The sequence below is a fragment of the Ambystoma mexicanum genome, chromosome 1q, assembly GCF_040938575.1.
Source record: "Ambystoma mexicanum isolate Mex_15411 chromosome 1q, UKY_AmexF1_1, whole genome shotgun sequence".
NCBI classification, from domain to species: Eukaryota; Metazoa; Chordata; class Amphibia; order Caudata; family Ambystomatidae; genus Ambystoma; species Ambystoma mexicanum.
In genome coordinates this window covers 476,246,939-476,262,636 of record NC_090922.1, presented here as the reverse complement: position 1 = coordinate 476,262,636, position 15,698 = coordinate 476,246,939, and the positions used below count along the sequence as shown (strand labels likewise).

At 47.6% G+C, this 15,698-nt stretch overlaps 1 protein-coding gene across 2 annotated transcripts in view; it reads right to left on the bottom strand.

Annotated features, from left to right (window-relative positions):
• LOC138529052 (phospholipase A2 inhibitor CgMIP-I-like) overlaps positions 1-15,698 on the bottom strand; it is a 305,005-nt gene that overhangs the window by 28,153 nt on the left and 261,154 nt on the right. For both annotated transcript variants that reach the window (XM_069640813.1, XM_069640812.1), the window contains exons 2-4: positions 7,021-7,134; positions 5,078-5,239; positions 1,582-1,731 (exon numbers count right to left, since the gene is read on the bottom strand). In XM_069640813.1, the coding sequence (XP_069496914.1) occupies positions 1,582-1,731; positions 5,078-5,239; positions 7,021-7,134 (426 nt within the window). The remainder of the gene's footprint in view (positions 1-1,581; positions 1,732-5,077; positions 5,240-7,020; positions 7,135-15,698) is intronic.

Sequence of the window (15,698 nt, the reverse complement as noted above, 5' to 3'; positions counted from 1 at the left end):
TAAGCTTGTACTAAACCTTGGACTTTAAAGGCTGTTCTTTCATACAAATCACTTGGACTCCCAGTTTTTATTTTGCTATACTTGGCGCCGTGAAACTGGGACTTGTTTGGGTTGCATTTGTACTTACGTCAGTGGAATCATACTGGCAGTATATCCACACTACCCAGATACCTGCAGCCTTGACGCTCTTTGTCCAATTTATACTTGCAAGCGCTGTGGCTCGTGACTTTTTCTGCCAATTTGTTCTTTCCAGGTATCTTTCATGTCAATGGTATTGCACCTTTTCCACATTATCAATCCTTCCACTGAGGCAGCCATTCTCGCAGTTTCCTCAGAGCTCGCAACTCTAGTCTTTCTGCTCTTCTTTTACTACAGGATCTTTCTGCTGTTTTTGGTACTGTTGACCGCTCCATTCATCTGTCTTCTGTCTGTCATTGTGAGTTTCGGGGATTTGTTCTAGGCTAGTTTCTGGTTGCACATTTTCTGTTTCCTGGCTTGGTCAATCTTCATCTTTTCTCCCTCTTTCTTATGGTGGGCGTCCAGGCTCAGCCCTTGGTGCCATACCTTTTTCTCTCTACACTACCCCACTGACATCTATTATGTCCTTTAGGATTCTCCCATCAACTGTATAATTACCAGATATTTCCGTCTTTCTGTTTCTTGACCCCTTCTTGCTGTGCAATCCCATCTTTTTCTCTGCCTCTGCTATTACCCTCCTCCTTCCTGCTGATATTTCCTTTCCTCTAGCTTCCATTGTACCTTCCTCTTCTGCCTGTAACCTAGGATTTATCTTTGACGCCTCCTTATTTGTTTCTGCTTGCATCTCCACTATTGCGCGCTCCTGTCATTTCCAGATCTATTCTAAACAGAAGTCTCAACAGCTTCTCACCACTCACGGTACAAAGTCTCTACTCTCCTATCTTGTGCTCTATCATCTATATAACTGTTTTAGCCTCCTCCTTTGACTCCCTGTTTACTGAATTGCTCCTCTCTGCTCTATCTACAATTCTTTTGTCTGCCTTCTTCTTTGCTTCCCTCCTTGTGAGTCCATCTCCCCTTCTCTTCTCTCCCTTTGCAGGCTTTCTTTTGACTCCCACTTACTATATACCTTTCTCTTCATTGTCTTTAAGGGTCTCCATGGCCAGGCCCCTCCTTAATCTTTGTTCTCATGTGCCTCTAGTCGTCACAGCGTTCCCTTTGCTCCCATTCTCAATTTCGTCTCTGTCCCTCATCCCTCTCGCTTTCACTCTTTTTCCTTATTACCCCTGCCACACTAAAAGCCCTTTCCTTTTGTCTCTGCTTGCTTTGCTCTTTTTCTCAGTTCAAAGCAAACATCATCTTTCTATTTAATTGATTTGTTTGATTGGATTTTAATTTCTTTTACACCCTACTGTACCACTTTGCAATTTGTAAAGCGCTTAAAAATGCAAAAACATACAAACACAAATGCAAATTGTGATCCATGTCAGACAAAAGTTTTAGTCCATCTCAAAGGGATTTGGACATGGAAACTAAAATTGATACAGATATCACAGAGAAGGCTCCATCGGTGACACAAACAAAATCATCACATGGGTTCACCTGGTCTTGATGCTCTTCCCATGAAGGTGGCACATTGGTTCTCGTTCCCTGTGCACTGAAGTTCTCCGACAGGTGCGCAGCCAGTGGTCGACCGGTCGGTGTCGCAGTCTGGACACTTGAATCCATTTGGGGTCTTGGGAATACGAAGAGCTAAAGGACATAATGGAAATCATCTCCATTATATGAGAAAAAATGATAATGACACAAATTGGAGGATGACCTTTACTGCAAAACAATTTACTTATAACATAATTTTGTTGTGTTAATGTGTTCCTTATATTGATATTAGGCACAGGGCTGCATAAGAATCATTTTCAATCACGCAAAAAAAAAAGATAATGAGGCTCATTTTCTAAGCCCGGATTTCAAACATAAGGTTTAAAAGCAACATGTTATCCATCTACGACTTACTTTCACAGTCCAGGGCATTTTACAGCCATTTGGAGATGAAGAAGGAAGATGAAATTGAATTAACATTTCCATAGAGCATTCCTTCTCGAACTTCAAAGGGCATGCTCTTTCATGTATGCATGATATGTTATGCAGTAAAACAAAATGATTCCCATGGAATCCGCCTGGTTTTGTACCTTTTGGAAGCCGACAGATTCCCCAAGATTACTTTGTAAAAGGTGTTGGGTAAAGGAACCTGTGGCAGGTCAAGAAACCGAAGGAGGGCATACAGGAAACTGTCCTGCCAAGATCCTTCTAGAGCAACCCTTCACCAGTGTCTTGACCATTTTAGGACGTTAACCTCCGAAGTGAATAGATGTAACCATGGTAGATGCCAATTGGTCACCAGCATGTAATAGACTCGAGGTTGAACGCAGAACTCCTCTGATGACGGAACAACCCTGCTTGGATGATCTGCATGGACCTTTTTTGAGGTTGCAGAATGTAGATGTCGATGGCACCCACCAGGATGAGAAGACATTCTGCGCAGCGACACACCTTGCATGTTAGCAACTGCAGGAGACGTTAGCTTGTTCCCACATGCATCGTCATGAGAAAAAGAGCATGATCTGTCAGGAAATAGGTGTCTCTTTGTGTCAGTTTCCTTGCTACCCCTTCACAACTGCAGCGAATTAACACTGGTGTGATCTTGAAACACTTTCAGTGTCTGTTTACCATGAAATCACTTCCTTCACACACAGGAGGAAGGCGTGCTTTCCCTGGCCTGCACCCAAGGGCACGAGCCAGCCAGCTGTATGATGTGAGATTGGGAGCTCAAAAGAAAGGAAGGCCGTGAGATGTGTTTCACCGCCTCGACAGAGCCATTAGGAGCAGTGAATCTAGTAGGTCAGGTGGGATGGAAAGATCGACAGATGGATGGAAGAGGGGATGGATAGTTATGCGATTGCAGAGAGAGCAGAGTCAAGATTTGCAATTTGCAATGGAGATCAGAAGGGTGAGTCAATGTATGGACCCTGATAATGCGACGTGACAGTTGGTGCCCCTAATTAAGCACAGTGCAAGATCAGCCTCACAGGCATATAAAGACCCCTTTGCAAAGACATCATTCACTGCCACATTCCAGACAATCTTCCGAGTTTCTCTTTCTAGCCAACCTCTCACCATTGCTTCATCCAGGACTTTCATTAAGCCCTCTTCATTCCCCCATCCAAACTTACTTTTACTCGTGTCCTTCCAGGTGCACTCTCCAGAGCCTCTATCAATACAGACCCGACTGGCATAGCCACCATCCAGCCCCCCTCTAAGCGTCCCACAGCAAGCGCCTCTTTATTGCCTCCTCCAGGGCCCATGCCCAATCAGTCGAGTCAGTTTTACTGCTTTTGTTGACACTGGCATTTTGCCACATTTTTGGAGGTTTTTCTGTAATTGGGTGGGTTAGGATACAGTTTATTTTTTATTTTAGATGCACTGAGTGGGGTGGAGGATTATGGGAACGAGGTATGGGGGCCTGCTTTAAAAAACAATGCAGCAAAAATACCAAGGTGATCAGCTTTCCCTGATGGGGCCTGCACAAGGACCTGACATCTGACACCATCAAGATCGCCCCTGGCACCGGGGGTGGCGATGCCAGGTTCTGCACCAATCCAGTCTGGAAGAACCAACGCAACATCTTGACAGGTAATTCCCAAGACGAGAAAGACTCTAAGAGCCGACAAGAAACACATGCAATGCAGTTAAATTCCCAAAGGCTGTGAATGTCTGTTTGCTGCCAAGAGGGTGGATCGATTAGGGGAGAGAGGGAAAGACTGACAACCTTGATCCTAAAGCAAGATGATTCTTTTAGCCCATTCCAGAAACCCGGCCCCATGGGCTCAGTCAAACCTAATCCCCTGTTTTTCTGCTGTATTCAAAACAGAACATTGATTGACATTTTGGCTTAGTGTTGTTTGTCGATCTGTTGACTGTGACACATCTACCCCATCACCATAGCTCCCAAGCGGAATGAACAAACACCCCAGGCCCAGTCACTGTGGCCCACTCATCCTAGCCCACACCAGCATGCCCAATCAACACAGGCTCAACCATTATAGCCCCCAAGCCAGCTCAGTCCAGAAAGTTCTCCACTGTCCCATTTAACAAATGCCCCTTGACCCAAACATTAGAGTCCAAAACCACCACATTCAGTAATCATGGTCCCCAAAACCTATTAGCCCCTTAGGTTCTCAACTGCTGGGGGCCAGATCAGCGTGGCCCCCATCCCACAGACCAATTATCCACAGCCTCAACCGCTCATTAGCTCCAATATACACAACCCTCATCATTCTCAACTCCCATATCCAATCAGCATAGCACCCCATTCCCCAGACACCATCATGTTTACGCGCCTTCCGTAGAACATGACATTCAAGTCATGTGATACGGTTACAGGGCCATCTAGTTACAATTCATCTTCACAAATTGACAATTCCCAAGCTTTTATTGGTATGCATTTAGTTTCCAAAATGCCACTCCACTAGCCATGCAAAAGTATAACGCAAACCTTGAGGCAGAAATTCAATAGTTTGCTTGTGGGTTTGGAATATTAACAAGTGAGCCTAGGAAAATTGGTTAATGAACGAAGATCGGAATGGAAACCCAATGTAAAATCCAAACCGTGTACAGGAGTTTCAGTGATGCTCGTCAAAAAGAGGCACATAACTCATAAAACCACTTTGGGGAATGAGTCCACAGTAGACAGATACTTTCTCAAAATTCGCGCCTGAGTTAGAATCGGGGGAATGGAAATTGTAGCATTGACCAGAGAATAGGCTGAGCGCGGGCAACAGCGTCCAGTGCTGATTGGATGACACTGGCGCAAGGAGGAACTAGCATGACAACATGCTACATCCTTTCTAAAATACACAAACCTTGCCTGCCTCAATATTTTAGCCACATCTCAGCAGGGAATACAAATATTGAGATTGGGAGCCCATATGCATGATTCGAAGAATCTGCAAATTTCAAATTGCCTCAAAATTAAACATGTAAGTGGTGAGGAGAAATGTAGTCACTTCCCAAACACCCATAGGTCATCAATTTTTCATACCAGCTTGCTTGGTATTCTTTGAGTTGCATGAGTCGGAGTCACAGCACTCTCTTGTAATGTACAAGGACATCCGTGAGCTCCTGAAGATGACTTCCTTATCGCAGGTTGCCTGTCTGGAAGGATCGACGCAGCCCTTGTAGGCCAACAGACGGACATTGGAACCTGTTGGAAAACAGATTTTTCAAAAGAAATCACAGAAACAGTAACATAAGGAATTTCCCATAGAATAACATTATAGATGCAATACTACTCTTCCATGGCCTTTTTAACCTGCCTTTAGATGTTCTTGCGCTATAGTTCAACATGTTGTAGAAGCCCTCACTTTGCCTCGTGCAGCTCTGGTGAATAATACATAAACCAAGTTTTGACATCAGAGAGGAACTACAGAATTGCGCAACACTTCGGCAAGATGATTCTCTCTATCACGTGTACATACAATGTGCAAAATGTTCAAGGGGAGGCCACATGGAGGTTTCAAGTTCACACACCTGTTTTACAATATTGTTCCTTCCTGGTTTATTTAAATTCCACCGTTTTGATCTCTTCTGATTGATGTTCAGAACCAACCCTTGTGGAGGGTTCTGAGAGGCTTCACTAGTTGATGAACCGAATAATTGACACATAGGTCTGGCCACGCTCCATCTGCACATATATGTACACAGTTATGAGCTCAACGTGCGATGCCCCACACTTTACAATGAAATACAGTAGAACACTTCAAATCAATGAAGGAGGGAAATCAGTAAGCAGGAAAGCAGTGCACTAAAACAGTAACCATATACCTGGCCTCTTAATAGTAAGGCTCCTATAGCTTAGGCTCCAAGCAGTGCTTGCCTATCAGCTGAGTGGGCCTAGTACTTCAAAAGAGTCAGCAATTCAGATAAATATCTGTGTAGGAAGCAGGAAGTCCTAAAAGTCTTTATACAAAAAGCCTTGACAAAGCCAACTGGTTGGACAAAGTTCCAGAATAAAGCACAGTGGGAGTTTAAAAGGTGAGTAGAACATGTCCAGGGTTACTTGTTATTATTAAGATTATTATTATTGTTAATATTATCATTTTTATTATTAGTGGAATTATTGCATGTGGACCTAACTTCAGGAAGTAATGGAGAGTTTTACAAATCATTGGGTGAAGCACACTAGGCGGAAAGCAGATCTGGGCAGCTACGAACAGGGGAGGTGGAGAGGGGGGGAATTTAGCAGCAAGATATGTAAAGGCAACCAGGGGAAGAAACAGGGATGAGCAGATTGGCCAGTCTCTGGGTAAGTGGGGAGTGGAGGGATTGTGGATCTCGGTGTTAAGGAGGAGCCATTCCTTGGAGAGAAGGGTCATGAGCGCCTTCCTGAAATGCAGTAGCGAAGGGGGAAGTCCGGAGATTACGTAGGTGAAGATGGATAGTCTGGGGCTGCAGCCATTGAAGGCCTGTCTCCTGGTTCTTTCTTTCAGGGACCGGGGAGGTTCATGCCAGCCTGTGCCCTTGCTTCTGCTGGATCTTAGGCACCCTGGGACGCTCAGATTCTCAGCGAGGTCGCTTGGGGATTCAAGGGAAATAGCCTTTGTAGATGATGCTTCAGGATAAGAAGGTGATCCATGCTTTCAGTGGGAGCGATTGAATTTTGAAGAATGCAAGGGTGATGTGGTCGAAATTGCAGAGTACTTCAATGTAGGACACATCTCAGGGGTGCAAAGGTGATCACCGGAAGGGCATGAGACTAATGTAAATATCCTCTCTTTTCAGCAGCTACAATTGGCACATTCATGTAAGCTGGACTAAGGTGCTATTTTTCACGGTGTTGTGAAACATCCGATTCACAGTTGCGGCAGCATGTTCGATGCCAACTTTTGAACATTCTGAAACTTTCGATGGATATGTTTAAAAGGGAACAGTATTTCAGCACTTTCATGTATTAAGTTTTGTGTGGCAGTTCATACTAAAACTCACCAACTGTGCTGTTCTCCAGGCCTTTGACGCAATGTGTGACTTCAGCAGGGCAAGGTGCAAAGAAGCCGGAGCAGCTGTTGATGTTGGAGCATTGCTCACAAATGATACAATTCCCTAGATAAAAAGATAATTATAATGTTTTAGATTTCCCCCTTAAAAAGGCACGTAATCACATACAAAAAGAAATAGTTAAACAGCATTTTACCTGAAGAATCACCTGTTGCAGCTTCTCGTTGAAATTAACTAATGATGGGGTCAATTGATTTAATCAGGACTGAAGAAGAATGCACAGAAACACACGAGAAACTGATTTCTTTCAGTTGGATTGTGTAGTGTATGTGCAGTCAGAGAAAGCCCTTAAGACTATCCATAGAGTGGATCGGCCAACATTAAATTTATCTAAATGAAAATCAGCACTGATCTCCCCCGGGAATTAGATTAATTCCCTCACTAATTCCCTCTAGCACTGATTTGCTTACTCCTGTCTCTTGGTAAAACTGTAAAAGGCAGCAGTCAAGCCTGCAGCTTCTCCTTGCTGGCCGGTGCCCCCATGGGGTGGAGAGACAGACACAGGGGCATAGCTTGTGAAGTCAGACACGAATGTAGATCTTGAATTCTTTTTCTGTCTTCTTGCTTTGACTTGGTGCAGATCCAAGCCTGAATGTTACTGTTTTTTTTTATATCATAATCATGCAATCTCAGACCCATGTGAACTAACTCACTCTTCTTTCCTGTTTCAGAAACTCCACAGTTTGATGCTATGGTCACCCCTGAGCAATGCCCCTTTGATCCTCATGGTTCACTGCCAAAGTTCCCAGACATTTCCTTATGGGTTATCCTAGTGTTAGGGAGATGTAGTTGGCCCGCCCTGTCTGTTCCTGTGAGTCTCCTTACTCAGTGGATGTCTCCCTTAGTTTTAGTTACACTCCCATGTTTCTATGTTGTGTTCTATTTTACAACATCTCAGATTACTCGGTGCTAGTGACTTCTCATGCTGACATGTTTCTTGTTAGTGACAGCAGTATTTGTCATGTTTCTCTGCATTCCATCAGTGGCATGTTAGGTGTGGATGCACTTCTCGCTCCGCACATACACGTCGTAGAAGGCGCTCTCTAGAGTGAATTCTGTGCTCCTGTACTTAGCCCATTGTAATGCCCATCAGAGACCATGCCATGTGTTTCCCACAGTAGCTCTCAATTGTCTGTATACATATAATGCAGCAGATGCCTGAAGTGAGTTAGTAGCTGAGATCACTGTAAATCGAGTTAAATCTTCTGCCCCCCTCAGAATAGCCACTCTCCCCTATGCATTTTGCAGTAAAGTTGAGCATAGCTACGCATCTGTCTCAGACGCAGCAGATACACGGGCCTGATCTACTGAAGTGGCACACACCTTGGTTCAACTGTTCAGTGGCTCCTATGTGACGCAGCAGAGACTGGGCCTGATGAACTGAAGTGGCATGCACCTGCTACAACTGTTGCCTGGCTCCTACGTGTACCAGCAAACTGGACCTGATGTACTGAAGTGGCACACACCTTGGTACAACTGTTCCCTGGCTCCTATGTGTACCAGCAGAGACTGGACCTGATGTACTGAAGTGGCATGCAGCTGCTACAACTGTTCAGTGGCTCGTATGTGACACAGCAGAGACTGGACCTGATGTACTGAAGTGGCACGCACCTGCTACAACTGTTCCCTGGCTCCTATGTGTACCAGCAGAGACTGGACCTGATGTATTGAAGTGGCATGCACCTGCTACAACGACTGCCTGTCTCCTATGTGATAGGAGACTCTAGCAGTGCCTGCTGGATGATGCAGCAGAAACTGGACCTGATGTACTGTAGTGGCTCACACCTGCTACAACTGTTTCCTGACTCCTGTGTGTACCAGCAGAGACTGGACCTGATGTACTGAAGTGGCACACACCTTGGTACAACTGTTCAGTGTCTCCTATGTTTACCTGCAGAGACTGGACCTGATGTACTGAAGTGGCACACACCTTGCTACAAGTGTTCAGTGGCTCGTATGTGACGCAGCAGAGACTGCGCCTGATGTACTGAAGTGGCACGCACCTTGGTTCAACTGTTCCCTGGCTCCTATGTGTACCAGCAGAGACTGGACCTGATGTACTGAAGTGGCATGCAGCTGCTACAACTGTTTCCAGGCTCCTATGTGTACCAGCGGAGACTGGACCTGATGTACTGAAGTGGCATGCACCTGCTACAACTGTTTCCTGGCTCCTGTGTGTACCAGCAGAGACTGGACCTAATCTACTGAAGTGGCACACACCTTGGTTCAACTGTTCAGTGGCTACTATGTGACGCAGCAGAGACTGGGCCTGATGAACTGAAGTGGCATGCACCTGCTACAACTGTTTCCTGGCTCCTACGTGTACCAGCAAACTGGACCTGATGTACTGAAGTGGCATGCACATTGCTACAACTGTTCAGTGGCTCGTATGTGACGCAGCAGAGACTGGACCTGATGTACTGAAGTGGCACGCACCTGCTACAACTGTCCCCTGGCTCCTATGTGTACCAGCAGAGACTGGACCTGATGTATTGAAGTGGCATGCACCTTGCTACAACGATTGCCTGTCTCCTATGTGATAGGAGACTGTAGCAGTGCCTGCTGGATGATGCAGCAGAAACTGGACCTGATGTACTGAAGTGGCACACACCTTGCTACAACTGTTTCCTGGCTCCTGTGTGTACCAGCAGAGATTGGACCTGATGTACTGAAGTGGCACACACCTTGGTACAACTGTTCAGTGTCTCCTATGTGTACCTGCAGAGACTGGACCTGATGTACTGAAGTGGCACGCGCCTTGCTACAACTGTTCAGTGGCTCGTATGTGATCCAGCAGAGACTGGGCCTGATGTACTGAAGTGGCACGCACCTGCTACAACTGTTCCCTGGCTCCTGTGTGTACCTGCAGAGACTGGACCTGATGTACTGAAGTGGCACGCACCTTGCTACAACTGTTCAGTGGCTCGTATGTGATCCAGCAGAGACTGGGCCTGATGTACTGAAGTGGCATGCACCTTGGTTCAACTGTTCCCTGGCTCCTATGTGTACCAGCAGAGACTGGACCTGTTGTACCGAAGTGGCATGCAGCTGCTACAACTGTTTCCAGGCTCCTATGTGTACCAGCGGAGACTGGACCTGATGTACTTAAGTGGCATGCACCTGCTACAACTGTTCCCTGGCTCCTGTGTGTACCCGCAGAGACTGGATCTGATGTACTTAAGTGGCAGGCACCTTGCTACAACTGTTCAGTGGCTCGTATGTGACGCAGCAGAGACTGGACCTGATGTACTGAAGTGGCACGCACCTGCTACAACTGTTCCCTGGCTCCTATGTGTACCAGCAGAGACTGGACCTGATGTATTGAAGTGGCATGCACCTTGCTACAACGACTGCCTGTCTCCTATGTGATAGGAGACTGTAGCAGTGCCTGCAGGATGATGCAGCAGAAACTGGACCTGGTGTACTGTAGTGGCTCACACCTTGCTACAACTGTTTCCTGGCTCCTATGTGTACCAGCAGAGACTGGACCTGATGTACTGATGTGGCACACACCTTGGTACAACTGTTCAGTGTCTCCTATGTTTACCTGCAGAGACTGGACCTGATGTACTGAAGTGGCACACACCTTGCTACAAGTGTTCAGTGGCTCGTATGTGATCCAGCAGAGACTGGGCCTGATGTACTGAAGTGGCACGCACCTGCTACAACTGTTCCCTGGCTCCTGTGTGTACCTGCAGAGACTGGACCTGATGTACTGAAGTGGCACGCACCTTGCTACAACTGTTCAGTGGCTCGTATGTGATCCAGCAGAGACTGGGCCTGATGTACTGAAGTGGCATGCACCTTGGTTCAACTGTTCCCTGGCTCCTATGTGTACCAGCAGAGACTGGACCTGTTGTACCGAAGTGGCATGCAGCTGCTACAACTGTTTCCAGGCTCCTATGTGTACCAGCGGAGACTGGACCTGATGTACTGAAGTGGCATGCACCTGCTACAACTGTTTCCTGGCTCCTGTGTGTACCAGCAGAGACTGGACCTAATCTACTGAAGTGGCACACACCTTGGTTCAACTGTTCAGTGGCTACTATGTGACGCAGCAGAGACTGGGCCTGATGAACTGAAGTGGCATGCACCTGCTACAACTGTTTCCTGGCTCCTACGTGTACCAGCAAACTGGACCTGATGTACTGAAGTGGCATGCACATTGCTACAACTGTTCAGTGGCTCGTATGTGACGCAGCAGAGACTGGACCTGATGTACTGAAGTGGCACGCACCTGCTACAACTGTCCCCTGGCTCCTATGTGTACCAGCAGAGACTGGACCTGATGTATTGAAGTGGCATGCACCTTGCTACAACGATTGCCTGTCTCCTATGTGATAGGAGACTGTAGCAGTGCCTGCTGGATGATGCAGCAGAAACTGGACCTGATGTACTGAAGTGGCACACACCTTGCTACAACTGTTTCCTGGCTCCTGTGTGTACCAGCAGAGATTGGACCTGATGTACTGAAGTGGCACACACCTTGGTACAACTGTTCAGTGTCTCCTATGTGTACCTGCAGAGACTGGACCTGATGTACTGAAGTGGCACGCGCCTTGCTACAACTGTTCAGTGGCTCGTATGTGATCCAGCAGAGACTGGGCCTGATGTACTGAAGTGGCACGCACCTGCTACAACTGTTCCCTGGCTCCTGTGTGTACCTGCAGAGACTGGACCTGATGTACTGAAGTGGCACGCACCTTGCTACAACTGTTCAGTGGCTCGTATGTGATCCAGCAGAGACTGGGCCTGATGTACTGAAGTGGCATGCACCTTGGTTCAACTGTTCCCTGGCTCCTATGTGTACCAGCAGAGACTGGACCTGTTGTACCGAAGTGGCATGCAGCTGCTACAACTGTTTCCAGGCTCCTATGTGTACCAGCGGAGACTGGACCTGATGTACTTAAGTGGCATGCACCTGCTACAACTGTTCCCTGGCTCCTGTGTGTACCCGCAGAGACTGGATCTGATGTACTTAAGTGGCAGGCACCTTGCTACAACTGTTCAGTGGCTCGTATGTGACGCAGCAGAGACTGGACCTGATGTACTGAAGTGGCACGCACCTGCTACAACTGTTCCCTGGCTCCTATGTGTACCAGCAGAGACTGGACCTGATGTATTGAAGTGGCATGCACCTTGCTCCAACGACTGCCTGTCTCCTATGTGATAGGAGACTGTAGCAGTGCCTGCAGGATGATGCAGCAGAAACTGGACCTGGTGTACTGTAGTGGCTCACACCTTGCTACAACTGTTTCCTGGCTCCTATGTGTACCAGCAGAGACTGGACCTGATGTACTGATGTGGCACACACCTTGGTACAACTGTTCAGTGTCTCCTATGTTTACCTGCAGAGACTGGACCTGATGTACTGAAGTGGCACACACTTTGCTACAACTGTTCAGTGGCTCGTATGTGACGCAGCAGAGAGTGGGCCTGATGTACTGAGGTGGCACGCACCTTGGTTCAACTGTTCCCTGGCTCCTATGTGTATCAGCAGAGACTGGACCTGATGTACTGAAGTGGCATGCAGCTGCTACAACTGTTTCCAGGCTCCTATGTGTACCAGCGGAGACTGGACCTGATGTACTGAAGTGGCATGCACCTGCTACAACTGTTTCCTGGCTCCTGTGTGTACCAGCAGAGACTGGACCTGATCTACTGAAGTGGCACACACCTTGGTTCAACTGTTCAGTGGCTCCTATGTGACACAGCAGAGACTGGGCCTGATGAACTGAAGTGGCATGCACCTGCTACAACTGTTTCCTGGCTCCTACGTGTACCAGCAAACTGGACCTGATGTACTGAAGTGGCATGCACATTGCTACAACTGTTCAGTGGCTCGTATGTGACGCAGCAGAGACTGGACCTGATGTACTGAAGAGGCACGCACCTTGCTACAATGATTGCCTGTCTCCTATGTGATAGGAGACTGTAGCAGTGCCTGCTGGATGATGCAGCAGAAACTGGACCTGATGTACTGAAGTGGCACACACCTTGCTACAACTGTTTCCTGGCTCCTATGTGTACCAGCAGAGACTGAACCTGATGTATTGAAGTGGCATGCACCTTGCTACAAAGATTGCCTGTCTCCTATGTGATAGGAGACTGTAGCAGTGCCTGCTGGATGATGCTGCAGAAACTGGACCTGATGTACTGAAGTGGCACACACCTTGCTACAACTGTTTCCTGGCTCCTGTGTGTACCAGCAGAGATTGGACCTGATGTACTGAAGTGGCACACACCTTGGTACAACTGTTCAGTGTCTCCTATGTGTACCTGCAGAGACTGGACCTGATGTACTGAAGTGGCATGCACCTTGCTACAACTGTTCAGTGGCTCGTATGTGACGCAGCAGAGACTGGGCCTGATGTACTGAAGTGGCATGCACCTTGGTTCAACTGTTCCCTGGCTCCTATGTGTACCAGCAGAGACTAGACCTGATGTACCGAAGTGGCATGCAGCTGCTACAACTGTTTCCAGGCTCCTATGTGTACCAGCGGAGACTGGATCTGATGTACTTAAGTGTCATGCACCTGCTACAACTGTTCCCTGGCTCCTTTGTGTACCCGCAGAGACTGGATCTGATGTACTTAAGTGGCAGGCACCTTGCTACAACTGTTCAGTGGCTCGTATGTGATGCAGCAGAGACTGGACCTGATGTACTGAAGTGGCATGCACCTTGCTACAACTGTTCAGTGACTCGTATGTGACGCAGGATAGACTGGACCTGATGTACTGAAGTGGCACGCACCTGCTACAACTGTTCCCTGGCTCCTATGTGATAGGAGACTGTACCAGTGCCTGCTGGATGATGCAGCAGAAACTGGACCTGATGTACTGAAGTGGCATGCACCTTGCTACAACTGTTCAGTGGTTCGCATGTGATGCAGCAGAGACTAGACCTGCTGTACTGAAGTGGCACGCACCTGCTACAACTGTTCTCTGACTCCTATTTGACACAGCAGAGATTGGACCTGATGTACTGAAGTGGCATGCACCTTGCTACAACTGTTCAGTGACTCGTATGTGACGCAGGATAGACTGGACCTGATGTACTGAAGTGGCACGCACCTGCTACAACTGTTCCCTGGCTCCTATGTGATAGGAGACTGTACCAGTGCCTGCTGGATGATGCAGCAGAAACTGGACCTGATGTACTGAAGTGGCAGGCACCTTGCTACAACTGTTCAGTGGTTCGTATGTGATGCAGCAGAGACTAGACCTGATGTACTGAAGTGGCACGCACCTGCTACAACTGTTCCCTGACTCCTATGTGACACAGCAGAGATTGGACCTGATGTACTGAAGTGGTATGCACCTTGTTACAACTGTTCAGTGGTTCGTATGTGACACAGTAGAGACTGGACCTGATGTACTGAAGTGGCATGCACCCTGCTACAACTGTTCCCTGGCTCGTATGTGACGCAGGATAGACTGGACCTGATGTACTGAAGTGGCACGCACCTGCTACAACTGTTCAGTGGCTCCTATGTGTACCAGCAGAGACTGGACCTGATGTATTGAAGTGGCATGCACCTTGCTACAACGATTCCCTGTCTCCTATGTGATAGGAGACTGTACCAGTGCCTGCTGGATGATGAGCAGAAACTGGACCTGATGTACTGAAGTGGCATGCACCTGCTACGACTGTTCCCTGGCTCCTATGTGACACAGCAGAGACTGGACCTGATGTACTGAAGTGGCATGCACCTTGCTACAACTGTTCAGTGGTTCGTATGTGACGCAGCAGAGACTGGACCTGATGTACTGAAGTGGTATGCACCCTGCTACAACTGTTCAGTGGTTCGTATGTGACGCAGCGGAGACTGGACCTGATGTACTGAAGTGGCGTGCACCTTGCTACATCTGTTTAGTGGTTCGTATGTGACACAGTAGAGACTGGACCTGATGTACTGAAGTTGCATGCACCTTGCTACAACTGTTCAGTGGTTCGTATGTGACGCAGCAGAGACTGGACCTGATGTACTGAAGTGGCATGCACCTTGCTACAACTGTTCAGTTGTTCGTATGTGACAGAGTAGAGACTGGACCTGATGTACTGAAGTGGCATGCACCCTCCTACAACTGTTCCCTGGCTCCTATGTGATGCAGGATAGACTGGACCTGATGTACTGAAGTGGCACACACCTGCTACAACTGTTCCCTGGCTCCTATGTGTACCAGCAGAGACTGGACCTGATGCATTGAAGTGGCATGCACCTTGCTACAACTGTTCCCTGGCTCCTATGTGACACAGCAGAGACTGGACCTGATGTACAGAAGCCGCACACACCTTGCTACAAGTATTCCCTGGCTCTTATGTGGAGGAATTTCTGCATCCACCAAGTTTACTGTACAATGCATTACACCAACCTACAGTTGCCTGCGCAGGGACATGGGTGGCCAACTGTGCAGACACGAGGGTCAAAGTGTATTCTTGTGACCTATTCGCTCACAGTCAGAGACCTCAAGGTGTGCATTGCTAACAGGTTACTAACAGTTACCAATGCCAACCCGCAACAGTCATAGTTCTCCTGCAGAGTGTTAGTGGACAGTCAGTGTGCATATGTGAGTGCATGACTTTCCTCCTGTCTGCATATGTGTTT